The following is a 20,141-nucleotide window of genomic DNA, read 5'->3' as shown; positions in this document are numbered from 1 at the left end:
ATTGTTCCATAAATTAAAAATCCAAAATAAATACCAATCCACATCCATGTGGCAACTTTAACACCAGCATTGATGTGTGAGCTTACCTTTGTAGGATAACTGGAGGATTGGGTTGTTGGTTACCAGTGTGATATACACGTATGGCCTGAGCTGCTCTATGTCTCTGTCTGCTGGTTGTTCTGTGAAGTCTTGAGGAGTGACTGTGCGTGTGAGTCAGGTGACTGTGATCCGTGTGTCTTATCAACAGTGGATGATTCACTGCTACACCACCGGGAGCTGGAGGAATGGAGGGGCCTTTGTAAAAAATTTCAACAAAAAATCGCAACAGAAAGAAGAGAAGAAAACACAAAAACAAACAAACAACTTTAGGAGGTTCTCTGGATTAAAACAGAGGCATGTCTTTTCATAACACAAACACTAGCCTGGCAGCTTGAGGTAAAAGCCAACTGTTACACCAAAGATACCAACCATACGGCAAACACTGAACAAACTGCGTCTAGTATCTCTACAAGTTCCTAAAAATCACAGCATCAAATAAGAAATTACTCAATCTATTTGAACTAGCTGAGAACAGTTCTCTACTTCAGCCATTACACACTAGAACAAAAATGGAGGGAGAGTACACTATTGTGGCCCACTGTATGTGTAATATATTACAATTTACATCTGCCTATGAACAGCACTCCTAGTGGCAAAACTATACAGTCTTTTGTCTATCTGATTACTGAGTTACATGCATGGGTTATTACTACTAACCGGCTGGATCATTGGCATTGGATACATCATCATGTACAGACACTGGTAGCTGCAATGTACGGAATGATTCAGGAACCCCAGAAAGAAAGCTGCCGTCATCCAGGTAACTTGAATCATCTACAGGGACAGGATCAAAGATTTAAAATTACAAAGCCATCCAGCTAGGACATGTACATCACTGTTTAGTCAGTCCAAATAGATAACTTGTGACTGGAAATGTCACTTCAAGTACTTAGTATTAGTAACAAAGTACTTCAAAGAAGTGTTTGGCTGGTTCTTGTTTACATAGGAGAAATCAAGAAGCATGTTATCTACCGACTCCTCTGAGCTCATTCCTCTGTAAAACTTTCTTTAGCACTGGATTGAGACTCCATATGTTGTAGTATGGGCATACGAAGTCACTTAGTAGTGCATACCTATGTACACATATCATGTTAGGATAACGACACATTAAGTCACTTAGCAATACATACCTATATACAACACATATTATGTTGGGATAACGACACATGAAGTCACAAGTGCATACCACTTTACACAGACTATGTTGGGATTATGACACACAAAGTCACTTATAAGTTCAAGTACATAAACATACTATGTTGGGAAAATGACATGAAATCACTTTAACAGTACACACCTACAATGTATGTACACATGCTAAATGGGATAACAATACATGAAGTACCATAGCAGGGCATGCAATCTACACATACAGCTCATTTCAAGTTAGCGTGGCTCTGTTTGATACAATTACGCAGAAACCAACAAGAAACTGCACGATAAAATTGGAAAATTGAAAGAATAGTTTCTTGCGACATTTTGTCTAAAATGAAATGAACTAAAGTGCCTCAAAGCAGACATCAAAACATTGGCATTCACGTGTCTGTGACTAGTTGCAGTATATTTAAATGTTTTATTTCATAATAGACAAAATGTAGCAAGAAATTGTGATCTCACTATCTTAGTGTAGAATATGCAGTTCCTTACTGATTTCTGCATGGTTGTATCAACCACAGTCAATGAAATGGTAATTTGAAATGAGCTGTAGTATATAGGGATAATGACACACAAAGTCACTTGGTGCTGTATACCTATCTATGCAATTGACTATTCATATAGTATGCTGAGCAAAAGGACACACAAAACCTGCTTAGCGATGAGAGTATACATGTGTTCAACTTTACTCACTTGGAAACATGTCTTCAAGATGTATAAAGAAGTCATCGTCTCTTTCATGCACTGGCATTCTCACATCAAATGACTCATCAATGTCTTGATAGTCATCCTCCTCTGCTTCCATATCAGATCCATCCTCATCTTCATCTCCATCATCGTCATCTTCATTATCATCATCATCTTCATCATCATCCTGACAAAGGTACAAAATATATTCATGTGTCAATGCAAACTTTAGATGATACTTCTGTGATTTCGTTAACATGAATTTAGTCATCTGTCCAATCAATGGCCTCTAAAGATCAAATAAACTTCTTCAATCAGAAATTGTACTATGCCAGAGTAGCGGACTGATAATCAAAAGACTACATCTGTGTACAGACACTGCTTCTATTTATCTATCTACTAAAACAACAACTGTGGCAATAAAGCTTTGTGAGTTGAGATGATTTTCATTTTACATGGAGACATGACTGTGGTATGGTATGAAAAAAACATCTAGTAATAATAATACCATAGGTTGTCCTGATATTCAAAACAAGACACACAAAGAGTTTTGTGCACCAACCTGATGGTCTTCTTCACTTACAGTGTCATCATCTGAAGAACTGCTATCTCTGTCTTGATCATGTATGTCAACCACACACCCATCTGTAATCAAACCAGCATAGAGACATCAGTGGCCGTAATCACCTACTAACTCTGACAGTCTCTGTTGTATGTAATAGGAGTTTTACTCCAGTATGTTTAAGCTAACTCAAAGAGTTGACTCTGGTGTTAACCTGACTTTTAATAAGAGTGTTTACAGTTTAAGCCAGCCCAAAGTTGAGATAAGTTAGTTCTGGTATGAGAGTGACTAGATTTTAAGCCAGCTTCACTTAATGTGTGTTAATTCATTTGGGCTGATTGTCCCCATTGATGATACACTTCTCATCAGCGGTCACTCATCTACTCATCGAATCTAGGACACATTTGAGAAATCAATACTGAATGTGGTCCAAAAACTAGCTGATTAGTTTTAAAACTTAAAGTTTAAGTCGTACTAGAGTTGACTCTTAGTTCCTATAACTTGAACATTGTCAGACTAGAGTCAACTCCGGTTCCCATGATGTGAATGCAGTAATTTATCTGTATAAAGTACTGCCTACTCTCCTCATACTTTTGATTCACTTCAAAGACATCTCCATAACCTGCTCAACAAATGTTAACTAGGTTATGGATTTTCACCAGTTTGGAATGCATCTTTGAGAGTTATTACTAGTATATTACAAAGTCATTAAAGAGACTAAGAGTGTGTGTGTGTGTACACTGTATGTATGTATGTATGTATGTATGTATGTATGTATGTATGTATGTATGTATGTATGTATGTATGTATGTATGTATGTATGTATGTATGCATGAAGTCATTCTTAGAAATATGTTGTTGTTTGGTGATACCATAACTGTGATCAATTGGTTCATCAGTAATAACCTTGATAGACTATGACTAGAGCAACATGATCAATACCTACAACACCAAGTATAAAACCAAAACTATTGATGATCAAAAAATTTTGTTCAAATAGTTAGCTTGATGAAATGAACACAGCAGGCATCAGTCTCAGGCAATTATCAACATGTCTGTTGTTGTGTTCTACTCAGCAGAATGTCGCTCTCACATGTTTGACCACCAAACAGCAACACACTTCTTGTAATGACTGTATACTCCACCCTCACATTCAATACTAGAATCTACAAGATTTCTACCTTGCAAGGTTATAATTGATTTACAATGTAGGCAAATACTTTATATAATGTGCTACGGCATGTAAATTGGGATAAATGCATGCCGACTGATGGAAGTTGACATATAATTACTGGAGTACAGCGAAAACAACATTGTAAATATTAAAGTCAGTAGATGATAATGTATACATATATACAGATCAGTGAGTGTCAAAGTCAAAGTTAAAACCAATCTGATTAAATCTGATATAGTGAACTTGGCACGATGATTTACCCCTGTTTCCTACTTTTATTGTTGTTGGTTCTCTGTTGTTCTGTGAGCACCTTGTACCTACACCTGACACAATACCATAGGAGTTCTCGTACAAAAAAGGTGAGTGCTGAATGGATTAACTCAACGAATGCGAACGTGTAATGTGCCCAAACGTACGGGTGCAGTACCTCAGAACACTCTGTTCGAAAACAGCTCAAGTGCAGAGTGTAGACGATGTTATCGTTATTGTTTGGTGGTTCTCTTTGTTTCAATTTTGAACGTCGAGTGTTATACATTGTACTGTAATACGGATTCTGGTTGGCTACACGTAAGTATGAAATTTGTTATGAGAACTCCTATGGTATTGTATTGTGTCAGATGTAGGTACAAGGTGCTCACTGAACAAAAATGAACAAGCCATTGAGAATGACATAGTCCCCGCTATGATTGGGTTTTAAGGAATTAGCACTACTCTGATCACGCAACAACACTTGTGAACCTAAATCAAACAGACTTAGATATGTTGTGTCTGCTTGTCGGACATGGAACATGCCTACAACAATAAAGGATTGGTCGGGTATGGGGGATCATATCAATATGAAAATGGATATGCAAATGTATGTCATAGAACACTGTCCTAATACCAACTCTGAATGAGATCTGTTCAAGCATGTCTGAGTTATGGCTTTGGACATGGAAAATTCACAAACAAAATGGCTGCCAGGCAGCCATATTGGATCGTATCATGACGAAAATGGATATGCACATGTATGTCATAGAACACTGTCCTAATACCAACTTCGAATGAGATCTGTTCAAGCATGTCTGAGTTATGGCTTTGGACATGGAAAATTTGCAAACAAAATGGCTGCCAGGCAGCCATATTGGATCGTATCACAATGAAAATGGATATGCACATGTATGTCATAGAACACTGTCCTAATACCAACTTTGAATGAGATCTGTTCAAGCATGTCTGAGTTATGGCTTTGGACATGGAAAATTTGCAAACAAAATGGCTGCCAGGCAGCCATATTGGATCGTATCACAATGAAAATGGATATGCACATGTATGTCATAGAACACTGTCCTAATACCAACTTTGAATGAGATCTGTTCAAGCATGTCTAAGTTATGGCTTTGGACATGAAAATTCACAAACAAAATGGCTGCCAGGCGGCCATATTGGATCGTATCATGACAACAATGAATATGCACATATATGCCATAGAACACTGTCCTAATACCAACTCTGAATGAGATTTGTTCAAGCATGTCTGAGTTATGGCTTTAGACAGGGAAAATTCACAAACAAAATGGCTGCTAGGCGGCCATATTGGATCGTATCATAAAACAAATTGACGTGCATATGTATGCCATAGCATGTTGCCCCTGTACCAAGTTTGAAAAAAATCGGTACAGGCATCTCCAAGAAACGGCTGCGGACGGACGGACGGACGGACGGACGGACACACGGACGCACGGACGCACGGACGGACAGACGGAACCCAATCCATAAGTCCCCGTTCCGGACTTCGTCCGCGGGGACTAACAAACAACGATAAAAGAAGGAGGTAAATAAAGAAATCATGTCACGTTCCCTACAGATTTTAATTAGATTGAGTCAAAACATGCATGTAGTATTGGTCACAACAGAAATAGGTTTTGCTAAAAAATAAACAACTGTACACAATGCAGCATTCACTTTATGAAAAGGGGAATGATTGTCAGATCTGTTGAAGAAACTTGTCAAATGGGAAAAGTATGGATGAGTAAGAAGGTAGAAAACCAATGAGTGTAATGGCGACACAAAGGGCTTACTGACAGGGTGACCTGTCTCTTCTGTCTCAATATTATTTCAAGCATTCAACTCATTAACTTGAAGTAAACATGGGCATGAATAATGCTGCCTAACTAAGGAGTGTCCGTTAAACACAAACTATCTGGAAACCTACATTCAAGAGGTTTCCTGAAACCCTCCTGACTTAGTTCTATGTGTCGGTTATATGTAACAGACTCCACACTAAATACCCCTTACATGTAAATGCACAACTGTTCAATCTTGCGTAGCATCTAGGAGCACCTGAGCTAAGATGCCTTAGTGTTACAATACCCCATGCAAGACCACAGACAATGATGACAATGTGCACCTATAGGACTGCTCAGAGTACTGCACAAACAATTCTCGGTACCTGAAATAGAATATTACTGCCAAGGCGCATCTGATTATAAAAATAACGAAGTCGATTTCCTGGTCGACACAATAACTTCCGCTCCATGTGCTTCACATGCATTACTTTACATGTACATGTAGGCGAGCTTGAGAATAAGTCGACCTTCTTGTTCTATTTTGACCCCCTAGCATGAGGTAAAATACTATTGCATGTACCGAGAATTCATTCCACTGCAAATTCCTGACAACAGATTCCCTTCTTATACCCACGCTTGTCGACAAATATCATGCTAAAATGCAGGAAATGAGAGCACACAAAGACAGCCCTACACAAACCATGGATGAAGATGAAAACATCAATTTCAGTAGAATAAATCTTTACTCTTTGATTTGTAACAAATTACTCCTATTCTGGTGGGCTAGTGAAAAGAATGTTCATTTTTCATTTCTGATCATGAAATTGTAGATTGAAATTAATCTCTCCAAATTTTCTTTTGTTGAATTATTCATTTTAGAAAACAACAGAAAACGAATGTATTGCCATGGTATGAGGAAGGCTAGTCTGTCATGAGATGCATGGTTTGATGGTCTACCTGCATCAACATCATCATCATCTTCACGACTATCTTGGTGACTCGCCATTTCTGCATCAAGGTCTTCATCTAATGTACATTCCCCTGCATCGTCATCATGACAAGCATCTTCATCTTGAGAATCTACGAAAGTAGAATTTGTCCAACTATTGTCACACTGCGTGCGTGCGTGCGTGCGTGCGTGCGAGTGTGTGTGTGTGTGTGTGTGTGTAGTGTGTGTGCAGGTGTGTGAAAACAAAGTACAAGTGTCTAGAGTGTGTAAGTCACTGTAAATGTGTACTTCTGTGTATGTATGTACCTGTGTGGAGGTGTCTGGTGTTCAACTACTATCACACTGTGTGTGTACATGTTTGCATCTCTGCATGCACTTACCTGTGTATGGTTCGTGTACCTACTTGTGTGTGTGTGTGTGTGTGTGTGTGTGTGTGTGTGTGTGTGTGTGTGTGTGTGTGTGTGTGCACGCACACCGAGCTGTGAGTCTGTCAGACTGTTTGACCTTCTCAATGGAGCAGTAGGTCTGACAGCCTCAATATGATAAAATATCACTTCTGCACAGTACTACGTATAGGTCTATGCCATATATCTGGATTATACACTGCTGAAAAATATTTTACCAGAGTGTCATTTATTGTACATTGAAGGACTGTGACAGCTCACTATGCACAGTGTATGTTACATGCCTTGAAGTCAGCCTTTGAATAAGCAAGACTGTGCAATCACCGTGTGACTTAAATTAGGAATAAAGATAATAGACATGAGATAAAGATAATAGACATGAGATAAAGAGTTTGCGAACACAAACCTCCTTCATCCATGAACCGTGTTGGTGCTGGTGCTGTGATCAGAGTGTCTTCTAAAACTTGTGGTCCTGCTGCACCTCCTCTCTCTAGTAACTCATCCATGATGTCATCCAAATCAGATCCTCCCTATTGGGTAATCACACAAAATTGTTAGTGGATCACGTTATATTGTGAACTGATTGCTACTCTGTGTTGTTCAGAGCATCACCTTATATTGTTAGTTGATCACACAATATCATCAGCTGATCACATGACAATGTCAGTGTCTCACACAACATAGATCACTTTATTGAGGGCGTAAAACAAAATAGAATCAGGTGATCACATATTATTAGAGTCTCACACTTAAATCGTTATTCGTCAATTCACAGCATTAATGAATTACACTGACTTATATATATTTTTAGTTTTGCATATTGGTGTCTCACACTACACTGTTGGTGTCTCACATAATCTTGTTTCTGTCTCACATTATATTGATAGTGCCTCACACTACATCACTGGTGTTTCTCACACTACATTGTTGGTGTCTCACACTACACTGATGGTGTCTCACACTATATACTAGTAATTGATTTATGACAACTATAGATTATCTGTTGCAACACACAACCTACACCACAACTAAAACATACAAGTTGTATGTCATTCCCTAATGACTTTTTTGATGTCACACAATACAATAATGTCCTTCCTGGCAACTTTCACACATACATTGAAGTGTGAAGGAAAGTAGACAACGCCTTCTCTTGATAGAACCTGACACTATCTTACCCCCATTGCGTGTTCTTCCACAATCTGACTATCATCTTCTTGTGACTGTGCGCCTTCAGTTTCCAACTGTTCTCCTTCATTGATATCAAGCATATCTAGAGTACAATACAAAATATGAAAATTAAACAAACATCCTCTCAGCAAATAACTTTGGCAAACAAACAAACATCATTATCTGGGGAAATATGTGGGTAACTGTTAATAATTTACTGTGATTTATAGGGAAATAGTTTTGGCAATTCCTGGACTTAGTTCATTTCATTAGGTAAAATCTCTCTTCTACTGTTTCTCTAGGCATTTTACCCCCCCCCCCCCCCCTCCCTCCAAGTACAATGTTCAGAAATCTACACAGCTTTTACCAGATTTCTTCTCTCTGTTACATGTAGAGGTTCTCACAATGAACTTTATTTGGGGAAACGGATGAGTGTTCATGGTTTATCTGTCATCAATAGTCAATCTTTTAGTATCCTTTCCAACAGAAAACAATGCCTTCTTAGACTATCAAAGAGATACTGTGCTAAATTTAAAATATCAAATAGTGTTTTTCAATAGAGTTCATCAATTACCTGTATTAGTCTGACTCTCCTCTCCAACACCTGGTGTACTCTGTGTGTTAGCTTCACCTGTCTCCCCAGCAGTTGTTGTACTATCACCTGTACAATTGATAATGACAGTGTATGTCACGTTATTTCAACATGATTCACCCTCAAAACTACAATTCATCAATGGGAAAAAAAACTGGAAAGCTGTCCATCGAGCTGTGAACTAACTTTTCTTTCAAAACCAAAAGTACATATTCTATGTACAGTGTTATTCTAACTTGATATGAGTGTTATACAACTGCTGCCATCAGAGTGAGTGCGATTGGAACCTGTAGTTTAGAAATTATTATAAAAAAACAGCTGACACACTTTACTTGGGTATTACAGGTTAACAGTCAGTAACTTGTATACATGTAAGTTTACGATTGTTACTCTTTATTCATACTGAAGCAATTTATTTCATTTCAACTGTTTAAAACACATTGGATAATGTCCAGCAAACAGATAGAGTTCTCACTAGGAATTCACACACATCAAAATCATATTGTGACATTAGTTGTTGGGGTAACCATAACTTGGAAAAAATGCTATAATTCCTTTCGGTTACCATGCCAACTGTGCATTCTAAACATCTCCATCACACTGTGTCAAGTGCAGACTGCTTCTAAAATAAGTTTTAGCATGTATTTATGTGAAATGCATTTTGTACATAGCCAAACAGATACAGAATATGCTATATTAAAGAATGTATGCATTGCATGGACAATGATGGAGTGTCATTCTCACATAGTTGTAACCTCCGCGACATCAGGTGCAGATAACAAAATGATGTAATAATATGCTTTTATCATTTCAAGTCAAAGACCAACCGTTAACATAAGACTAAGAGATTTGTTACAATGACTTCATATACACTTTTCAACTTTTTGGGTTCCTTTCCCGTGTAAGAACTTCTACCACTGGGTGGATGATTTGTAGATAAGTGAATCCCCCCCCCCCCCCCCTCGAATTGAGTGATATTTCCACAATTGAGTGATATTTCTAAATATGTTAAGAGAACACACACACAACCTACCTTGCTGTTGAGTTGTAGTTTCCTCTGTTGTGACAGTGTCCCCAGTTCTTCCAACTTTCTTGATGGTTTTGCTGGAGGTAGCAGCTGTCGGCTGGTTGACAATCCTAGTCAATGTTTCAAGTGGTTTGAGGGCTGCATTGACTGTAGCTGCCATACTAGGACTAGACAGATCTAGATTATGAGGTATTCTGGACAGATCTGCTACCAAACCTCGTTTCAACAACATACGGATGATATTGTTCATACCATTGGTTTGTGATTTGAACGTCTGGGTTTGGTGGTAGGCTCCAGTTGGAGGACAGGCATCTATCATAATGCTTATTAGACCTGAAAATGAAACAAACAGAACATTGCAGATTGTCAGTTTTATGAGGACTAGGAAACAAACTACTCGACTGTATTTTTGCTAAGAGTGCATGGGTAAAATCTACCCGAGTTCTGAAGTTTACCGATTACCAAGGTACCCCTAAAAAATGTTGTGACATTTTATGAGAAACTGCAGTTTAACATGATTGCCCCTTTATATGAACAATCTGAACAAAAACACTAAATTAGTAAAAAGAAGAGAAGGGTGGTAATAAGTATTTAATGTATATATTGTAAATATTTTAAAGATACTCGACATTGTGTGAGAAGAGCCTTTGGCTCAACAATTTATCGAGTTTAAATAAAGTCAAATAATAATAAATAAGTAATTTAACAGATGAATTAATCAAACACAAACTATTTTTTGATCAATAAGACTTGATTCTTTCAATACTCTGTTGTTTATTCAATTGGTGCATTCTTTGTGGATTGACCATTCTAATTTCTAGTGCCATTTGACAGAACTAAGTTTCTGGAGTCTGGCAGTTGGGGAAATTGATGGGTAATAACAACAAATTTGAAATTGACGATTGCAGCTATAACAAAATGCTTGTACACTTTCACATGCAATGTACAAACAATATATACAACACAAGCATAACAAAACTAACATATACTGTACATAACACTTGTACACAGTAACACCCACCTGTGAAGGCCTGTACTTTGGAGTGTTTTTCAGTACTTTCTGGCAAGGCCAGGGCTCTACCTAGGGCAGCTTTGACTTCATTGACTAATGCAGTCTGTGTTTCTGTGCTGTGAATACATGCTGCTAGGCTGGCCAGGAATACTCTAGCCAATGGTGGTGTGTCTTTATCACCTGCAGTCTGACACTGTGGTAGTAGGTTATCCATGATGTATGCTAACACATGACACTCCTGTTAAATACACAAAGTACAGCAATGCTTGAATGATAATTAGATTTCCAGAAGATAAAGTACGATTTGAACATTATACAATCACATACACGCCAACCTCCCACGGGTTCAATACAAAAGCTTGAGTTGAACATTATACACCCACAAGTACCCCCATCCCCCACACATTTCTCTTTCCTTACACACATATAATTGATTTCGTCTGGTAACAGAGTTCAACAACATCAAAACCCCATCCCTTATATTATATAAATGGGTGGTCTTGGTGTGTACTAGCGAGGCCCAACAAATATATTGCTCGTTACTTTTACAAAGCTAGTTTCTAGCCAAAACATTTCATTCTGACCAGTACAAGAAGGCTTCACATTTCCTACCAACAGACACAAATGTAAAAAAAACTAGTTTAACAAATAAACATTCAGACAAGTAAACTGTGTCTTACCTCTTTAACATTGACAGTTTGTCCAGCTGTGAAATGGTATTGAGCTATCATAGATGCACAACCTGAATAGGATCTCACTAACTCAGCTAAAAGTCTTAGAATGGCTGACTTAGGCATGAGTGCTCTTTTGGCTATAGCTGCCTTGGCTTGTTCATCTTTAGTACTTTTGTTGCTCTCGTCTTTGCTTGTACTCTTACTGTCTGTACTAGATGCAACTGATGCTGATGACTCACCAGTAGACGGACCACTTTCTGCACTCTATAAAAACACGTCGAGAGAGATACATCAATATCAAATTGATCGTTCTGTATATTCTTATTTTCAAATGATAGCATTAGAAACTATAAAAACCTATCATTTTTAAATGTTTGAGGAAATACGAGTGATTTCTGTTAGGAGGTGAACTTAAAGGGGAATGCCACTCCAGAATATAAAATATATTCATATTACACAATGACTATTCATGAGAGATGCTTAACACTGAATGGAATAAGCACTCAGGTGTCATGAAAAGTCACTGTGCAACCATGAATAAACTATTTCTGCTCACTCTCGTCAGGTAATGGCCCACAGCAAAGACAACCTACATGTACACAGGAATAAGATCAACTTCAAGTTGATGTTTCTCTGAAATAGCAAGTAATTGTGAATGATTCTCCAGAACCAATAGTTTATGAAAATGTCTCTATTTCTGGAAGTAGTGTTCCCCTTCAATGTCGGAACAAAATGTTTGTATTTGATTTACAGAACTTTTTCCATACTGTGTTATCGCATTTTAATGTTGTAGAATGTATGGACCGACAAGTTATAACTTTTTTCATTACATTGCCAAAGTGGATAACTTTCCCAATACACTGTCAAGCACAGTAACAAAGCTATGAAAATCTCTGCACCTCCACCATACACTAACACCATCAACTATCAAAATGAATGCCACTAATAAAATCTACACCAGGCTTTTTCATTTATATACTGCTGCATCTCATTCTGAAACATTTTCTATGTAATGTGAGTGAGCAAGGCTAGAGGTTCTAATCAAAAGCTACTAACTTGGTAATCCTTTTGTAATTCTGGTTACGTGAAAAATTATAAACAATTTTCAGCATGTGCTATATCATTTTGTTTCGGCCGTATCCACTTTCTGTTAACCTAATTTTTTCTGTGATTAACTTCAAATGAAATTTCATAGCGATGTGGGCATTGGATCAGTGTAATCCTAGATTAGGATCAACATCGATGACACAAATCTTACTGGCGCAGTATAACTGATCAACTGTATATTTGTAATTTTAATCGTGTACATAACACATTATATATTTTGATTCATATTGAGTACCTGGCTGTGAATTTCTGTATATAAATCTGTGATGGGACAGGCCCAAACTAGCTGTAAGCTATTTCCTGATGCCATTTCGACACTGTCATATTCATTTGGAAAAAATAAACCGATTATTAGGCCTAAAAAAATAATTGATTGGTTCCGGTTACCTGACCCCACCTAGCTTTTCACTGCCAACCCTAAACTTTTTTTTTACACATTCGAGAAAAAAATAATAAAATGGCAAAACAGGGTTCGTACACTTAAAGCAAAACAAAATTCCAGGACTTTCCAGGGGGTTTTCGTCAGTTTTCCAGGGGTATTCATATTGATTTTGGCCATTTTCCAGGGGTGTTGACACTAAAGTATATTTTTTGAATGACATCTAATTGTCTGATGTGGACGAGAAAAATCAACAACAGTTCCCATATGTCACAAAACATTTTAAAGACAATCGACACTATGCAAGATATTGGTTTCAAAACCACGTTTACATGCTAAGATTAACGGAGAAACCTCTGTCCTACCCCCTAAGTAGCCGTTTCGTCAAGCTGGTCCATTGATCATGTAAGATTGAGTCGCAGCATTCGTCAGTCTAATTCAGACATATCCAGAAAAATAAATCAAAAACTAAAGTTTGTCCTCGTTATTGTATGGTTTGATGTTACTAGATTTATAAGTCACCTAAAATAAATTTTTCTTCAAAATTTTGAATGAAAACGTCATTTACGTTACGAAGTTTCGAGCTATGAATAACTAAATACATTCATCGTTTGCGTCTCGATGTCTATGTACCGATGCCACGAGTTGCGGAACATCGCGATTTCAACTCAAATTTGACCATTGACGAATGTTACTGTACCGACAACATAAAACAGTAGTTTATTCTTTTAGAACATGTAACACAAATACCCATTTATCGACAAAATAAAAGTCACAACCGTACTTCCACAACCCGGAAATTCAACTGCACTTCCCTAGGCCCTAGCCCTAGCCCTAGCTTGTAGTATCAGTCGACTCGTGCGCCGAACTTGTAACAATTTCTAATCGAGGTTGATGATGCTTTGATACTCGCTACAGTGTTACGATAATCTTGTTAACAGACCTACTGTACATGTTACCCCGGCCGGGACTGTTCCAATATCATGTCCCTGAAATGACAACTGGGAGATGTACGGAGTAGCAATATATGCAAGATCGAAAGAAACACTGCGGCGCCCATTCAACTATAAATACGCACGGTCTGTGGGGCAAAGTGTCTCGTGGAACGATCACTTGACTGTCTGGGTTCAATCGGCGTGAATTTTAATTCATCACCCAGCGTGGCGAATGACTTTGAAAATATTTTCGCGATTTCACATTTACGAATTCAGAATCATATGAATGGGTGGCTCGAGCACGGACATGACGATCGTCAATATTAATCGATCGATTGAACATGATCATTTTCCAGGGTTTTCCAGGGGTAGGGCGCATTTTTCCAGGGTTTTCCAGGGTTTTCCAGGGAGGGTTTGAAATTCCAGGGTTTTCCAGGACCGTGCGAACCCTGCAAAAACTGTGAAGTCTCACAAGAAATAATGGATGCGGAAACTGTCATCAACATAAAAAGACAAAATAAAAATGTTCCAATCTGTAATAGCTGAGAGGAAGAAATAAACAACACAGAGACCATTTGGAAAACAATGGAAAACCTGAACTACACACTCACAAAGACAAAAATATGTAATAAAATAAAATAAAAAATCTACCTACCCCACCTATTCTAAAATTGAGCATAATTGGAACCACACAATTTTTTTATTAGGCCTTATAATTATTAATATCCCTTCAACTGACTCGGAAAGTACGGTCGCTAGTGTATGACAGAGGTGTTGAGTAGGTTCATTTGTACCTGATTCTCTTCTTCTACTCTTTCTACACCAAGTTCACTGTGTTGTCTTTGAACACTTCTGTTGTCGCCACTATTACTACCACTACCACTACGTGAGTACTGTCGTATGAAATCATCACCCACCTCTCGAAGCACCTGACCTATCTCTTCTTGCACCATGCTGTGATTCTCATCGTTGTCTACTTTGGGTTTGTTTTCTGTGCACGCAATCACAATCATGAATAAAACAGAAAAATAAATAAACAGAAATTAAAAGAAAGCACATAAATAACAAAAACAAATAAATAAGGCACATAACTTCTTTTTTAATGTAGTCTTTTACTCAGTTTTCAACATCTTCGTACTTCCCTTTTAATGTTGTTCTTGGTATTTTAATGTGTAATTCTGTGTTGTTGCAAGACAAATTTCCTTGTGAGGGATAATGACGTAATAAAATATAATATAATAATATAATATAATTTAATATAATATAATAGAATAGAATAGAATAATAGAATAATGAACAAAGAACTCACAAAAATAAAGCCACATTATAACCTTATCATTATATTCACTGATATGTATAATAAAATAATTACTGAACTCAACAGCTGTGGAAGAACAGACATTGTTGTACTCGAGCCTCATACAAAAGTGAGAGTATAGACAAAACAGAAACCCAGACTCCCATCAAAGTGGAAGCCCTGTTGTTAATTTCTTTTCTTTTTTCAAACTGTCAAACAGCTCTAGGAGAGGGAATGTTGTTTGACCAAAGCAAATCATTTAAGCATACTATCTCTAGTGGACATGAAAGTGAAAATGTACATTGGTGAAGGAGATAATCTTACAATCGTATTAAACATCGACCCAAACAGCAAACAAAGGAGAATGTTACATTTTTGTAATTGTAAGACCCACATTATCCACTTACAGCAGTGGAGGAGAGAATGTTAGGTCTTGCCCAACAGCAACCAATGCATGAATGTGGTACGTATAGAGAGAAAGTTGTTGGACCTGGGCAAAGAACAATTGTTCAGGACCTGGGCAAACAACAATCGTTCAAAGAACAATGGTGTAGGACCAAAGATGGCAAACAACCACAGCACAGTGGAAGGAAGAATATCATAGTTAGCCCACACAGCAATCAAAATATGAAAGGTGTTAAAGTCAAGCCACTGAACACACTAATGGAAGAGTGAATGTTAGAAATATATACACATTTGTATTCAAGCTAGGGAGTTGGGTTAAAAGTTAGGTTAGGGATGGAATAGGGTAAGACTCCTTAACATGTGTAAACAGGATTTGTATCACCGTTGATGGACGGACATGGTTTTACTGTACAGTAAATGAGTCCCCTAGTCAAATACTTTGGAAATTTCACAAACCTATGAACTTAAAACACTGCTGCCATAGTGCTCTGTTCTGTAGGGAAATTTTACTTTTACAAAATACAAATACTGCAGTGTTTAGCAGAGTACAAATCTCTCGCACTTATTAAGTAAATCTTTCCAAAGTTTCTAAAGCTATAAATAAATGTACCTTCGTTTGTGACATCCTCTACAGGTTCTGCCAAAGCATTGAGTAGATCGCAAAGTACTTGTTTTATTGGGCCATCCATTGCTCCAGGGGTTGCACTTTTAGCTGGTAGAGTCTTCAGAATCTGTGGAACACTGGGTCCTACCAGACGAGATTCATCATCATCTGTAAAGAGAAAACTCAGTCCATTAGTATCTGTATGTATAACTGGTAATCCAGCCTTCGGCTCATGTCGTAACTTACACTAATACAGATTAATATTTTTGGGAAAAATACCTGTCTTGCACACTGATTCACAAAGTAATTTGAATCAAAGTCATTGGCTAGTAAAAGCAACCACCTAATTTATTTCTTTTTCAACATGTTTGAAGCTACTTTTAGAATGCCTCGTTGACTCGAAACTTGCATGTACTATATTTCCGCCTACTTTTTGAGATTTTTCTGACAATCTACAAATAAGCGATGGTAAGAGAAGTCTTAATTAAATACAGCAATCAACAGAAATACTGTTGAAACACTGACCTCGTCTTGATGGTGGTGGTAAGGCCACTCTGAGAACATCTTTGGCAACATCCACAAAGAGGTCTGGATTGCGAGAAGCTGCAGGTCCTAAAACTCTCATCATATAATGAAATTCTTTAGCACCTATGGTACCTGCTGACACACCACATATACTGCTACCAATGTTACCAGTGGCTGCTGCTCGAACCACCTACAATATAAACAACGTGACACATCATTTAGTTTTAACATAAAGCTGTTACAATCACAATGGCTGTCAAATTCCCTTTATTATGTTGCACTAACAGCAACTGAAACATTTTAAAACTGTTTTGTTAACCCTTTCACCACCGATTCCCGCTACAGCGGGAACGCTCTAGGGCGCCCACCGATTCCCTCTACAGCGGGAACGCCAAAGGTCATTCAACTACTACGACATTCAAACCGTTTAACGGCAGCTATTGCTGCAAAACTTGCTGCCATAACTAGTTCCACACATGCGTATTAGCCTTGTTTATATAGTCTGCCATTTTGAACACATGTTATTTGATGGTTTTCTAGCACGATTGGAAAGACGAGCGATCGTAAATTTTGTGTGCGTTTTTCGCCAGAAAGATCGAATTTCAACAACGCGGAAGTAATTAACGGCTCACGTAGCATCTCCTACGATGTCATTTTGACAACTGTCCTGAGAAATTTCCACTGAATTTTTACTCAAAAACATTGTTGAATACATCAGGTCAGTTGTGGGAACGGTATAGGCTTCAGAACTACCACGAGGGCCGAGTGATCTACCGGCGGGGAATTCACCGTTGCCGTAGTGAAAGTTGGCAAATTGCGTAACTTGTTGACCCGTAGCATTCGCTCATACTATGGCCTTGGGGCCAGTATTTAGCTCCAAAAGTAATTATTTTGGTCATATTTCTTTGTGGTAATGTTCAATAATGAATAATACTCATACAAGTTCAATTTATACTGGTCAGTGGTACAATGTGGGCGGTAGATTACACACAATCTGAAGATTTTCCGATCACATTTTTGAATGCGTTTTTTAACGGTAAAATTCAAATTTCAACATGGCCACACCGAAAATTGTCTCCCCTAATATCGTTTGCGATGTAAATAACGGCTCTGTTCATGAAAAATTCTGTTTAGTTTTGACTTTGATGGCATTTATGAATGAAAGGAGATGGCTGTGTGAACTCAATGTACTCAATGTGACGAAAACATTACCGCGACGTGGGTTCAAATTACAGGCTGCATATTTCCGTTGGTCGGTATGTGCGTCGGCAAATAAAGCCATTTTGCCCATCCGATTTTGGCGCCGATGCTACTGACTTACGGTCATTTTTTGCCGATTTCTGGCATAAATTGAGTAATAATTTTTTGTTGTTCTGCTAAATAATGAATTATATTTACAAAAACCAACTTTTCAAAAGGTATCAAGGTGACAACTTTAGATATTTTAAGACACTTTCATTGCCGGTGCGGCACCGTCTGTTGCGTCATAATCGGATTAGTGAGCCGTTAATTAATTTCGTTCAAATTTTTACGACTCAAAATGTCATTTTCTGCCAAATTTTCGCCAATTTTGACAATTTAACCAGTAAAGAGAAGTTTTGTAGGAACATAAATGTTGGTATTTTGAATTTTATTTGTAATATAAATATTTTGTTTATTTGTGATATGTCAATAAATAAACGACTTGTGTCAGTTTTATTCATATTTTATTACTTTAATTCATATTTCGGTTGTGTTTGTGGAATTTGAATGCATGTATTTGCAAGTGTAATGTAGAGAATTTATTTTCCAATGAAATGATACCTCATTTTTAAAAAATGAGCAACTCTAAGTATTTTTATATCAATTTGATTACATAACACTCACTTTCACCTGGTGGTCAGTGAGGGGGGTGGTGGAGAACAAACATTCCCAGGGGGCAATTGGTGGTGAAAAGGTTAAATATAACGACTTTACTCATATTTACACCCTGCACAGTATGGTGCAAAATATCAAAAGACAAATTGATTTTTGGGTTTGGCACCCAAAAATCAGCACCTCAATTTCAACTTATTACTACATGTATACTAATTATAGATCAAATAGAAGTCCTCTAATTAACATATATAATGTCTAATTTTAGGTATTTTACAATTGAGCAACTAGTTTTAGTTTGAGTACATCTTAGCTGAAAGATCAGTTTCTGCAGTACTGTACTCCTGTATAAAACCTAGTTGAATTTTGAAATACATGTACATGTAGTTTTGCATCTAAACAGATATTTTGTACATTTACACTGGTGACATTAACTTACCTTCTCCATGGTATATTTCAGGGTGGTTGGTTCTTCCAGGACATGTCTGATAATCAAAGTAGTGAGGGATGCAAATCCTGAGAACGACGAAGGTTGTCTGAGTGATAGTAACTTTTTAGGACCTTCTAATTCAGCAAACATGACAGCAAACTGGTGTTGTCTGGTGAATCGTAAGGTAACTCTCATGACAGAATGTAAGGTGTCAGCATCCACTGGAATGCTAATCAACCCGACACAACATCTGTAAACAAACACAAGTACAAAATGGTTAATGCAAGCTGCCTTTCTGCTTTATTACTCATATGCTTTAAGAAAGTATACGTCAGTTAAGTAAGAATACGAATGCTGTGAAGGCAGGCGATGCTCAAGAAGGAAAAGAAGTCATATTATGTGCTTTCAATGTTTTTGCTTCTTTGGTGTTCCATTGCCTTTGAATCACATCCTACATCAAATCATGACACAGCGTTACACAAGGATGCCTGTTTGTTAGCAAACAAGTTACAATATTGGCAATTACCAACATTTCAATGATTAATATTATGAACTGAAAGCTAAGCCCTTCAGTTCATGCTTGTAAAGTTGGCAAATCTAAGTAACCAAATGGCACTGACCACAGTTACTTTATATATCACATACATTAGTAAGTTCCACTCTACTATCACATCCCACCATTCCCATGACATGTGCATTCATGCTGCAAGCACAATTCATGTACACATGTAATAATCTAATGAGTGAATCAGACTGTGAACTTGAACAAGTCCCAAAGGATAAAAACCTATATGACTTCACAAGTACCTACTGCATTATAGAGTGTGTCTTACCTGATAATTGTCTGTATTTGATCTGACATCAATCCAGGTACTACTATCACTGGTTTCTCTTTTTCACCACTCTCTGCTTTCCCATCTTTTTTCTTTGCTTGCTTTGCACTACTTGCTCCTTCAATATCTGAACGTATACATGAAATAATGTTTAGTTCATTCCACTTTATTATATTTTGACTGCTACATTTTAGGTCTCACATGAGATAATTCCTTTTT

General features: G+C 37.5%; 1 protein-coding gene across 1 annotated transcript in view; it reads right to left on the bottom strand.

The window, feature by feature from the left end:
- The window catches only part of LOC144453971 (E3 ubiquitin-protein ligase HUWE1-like), a 69,231-nt gene that overhangs the window by 22,607 nt on the left and 26,483 nt on the right, over positions 1 to 20,141 (bottom strand). Inside the window, exons 37-52 of the mRNA XM_078145348.1 lie at positions 19,923 to 20,049; positions 19,099 to 19,339; positions 16,806 to 16,995; positions 16,287 to 16,448; positions 14,769 to 14,965; positions 11,560 to 11,817; positions 10,889 to 11,117; positions 9,874 to 10,200; positions 8,823 to 8,909; positions 8,257 to 8,351; positions 7,485 to 7,608; positions 6,683 to 6,805; positions 2,500 to 2,586; positions 1,948 to 2,115; positions 757 to 873; positions 87 to 294 (exon numbers count right to left, since the gene is read on the bottom strand). Of these exons, the coding sequence (XP_078001474.1) occupies positions 87 to 294; positions 757 to 873; positions 1,948 to 2,115; positions 2,500 to 2,586; positions 6,683 to 6,805; positions 7,485 to 7,608; positions 8,257 to 8,351; positions 8,823 to 8,909; positions 9,874 to 10,200; positions 10,889 to 11,117; positions 11,560 to 11,817; positions 14,769 to 14,965; positions 16,287 to 16,448; positions 16,806 to 16,995; positions 19,099 to 19,339; positions 19,923 to 20,049 (2,740 nt within the window). The remainder of the gene's footprint in view (positions 1 to 86; positions 295 to 756; positions 874 to 1,947; positions 2,116 to 2,499; positions 2,587 to 6,682; positions 6,806 to 7,484; positions 7,609 to 8,256; positions 8,352 to 8,822; positions 8,910 to 9,873; positions 10,201 to 10,888; positions 11,118 to 11,559; positions 11,818 to 14,768; positions 14,966 to 16,286; positions 16,449 to 16,805; positions 16,996 to 19,098; positions 19,340 to 19,922; positions 20,050 to 20,141) is intronic.

This window comes from Glandiceps talaboti, chromosome 1 (genome assembly GCF_964340395.1).
Source record: "Glandiceps talaboti chromosome 1, keGlaTala1.1, whole genome shotgun sequence".
Taxonomy (NCBI): Eukaryota; Metazoa; Hemichordata; class Enteropneusta; family Spengelidae; genus Glandiceps; species Glandiceps talaboti.
The sequence above is the reverse complement of the archived record's forward strand: the minus strand, read 5'-3'. Positions and strand labels throughout refer to the sequence as shown.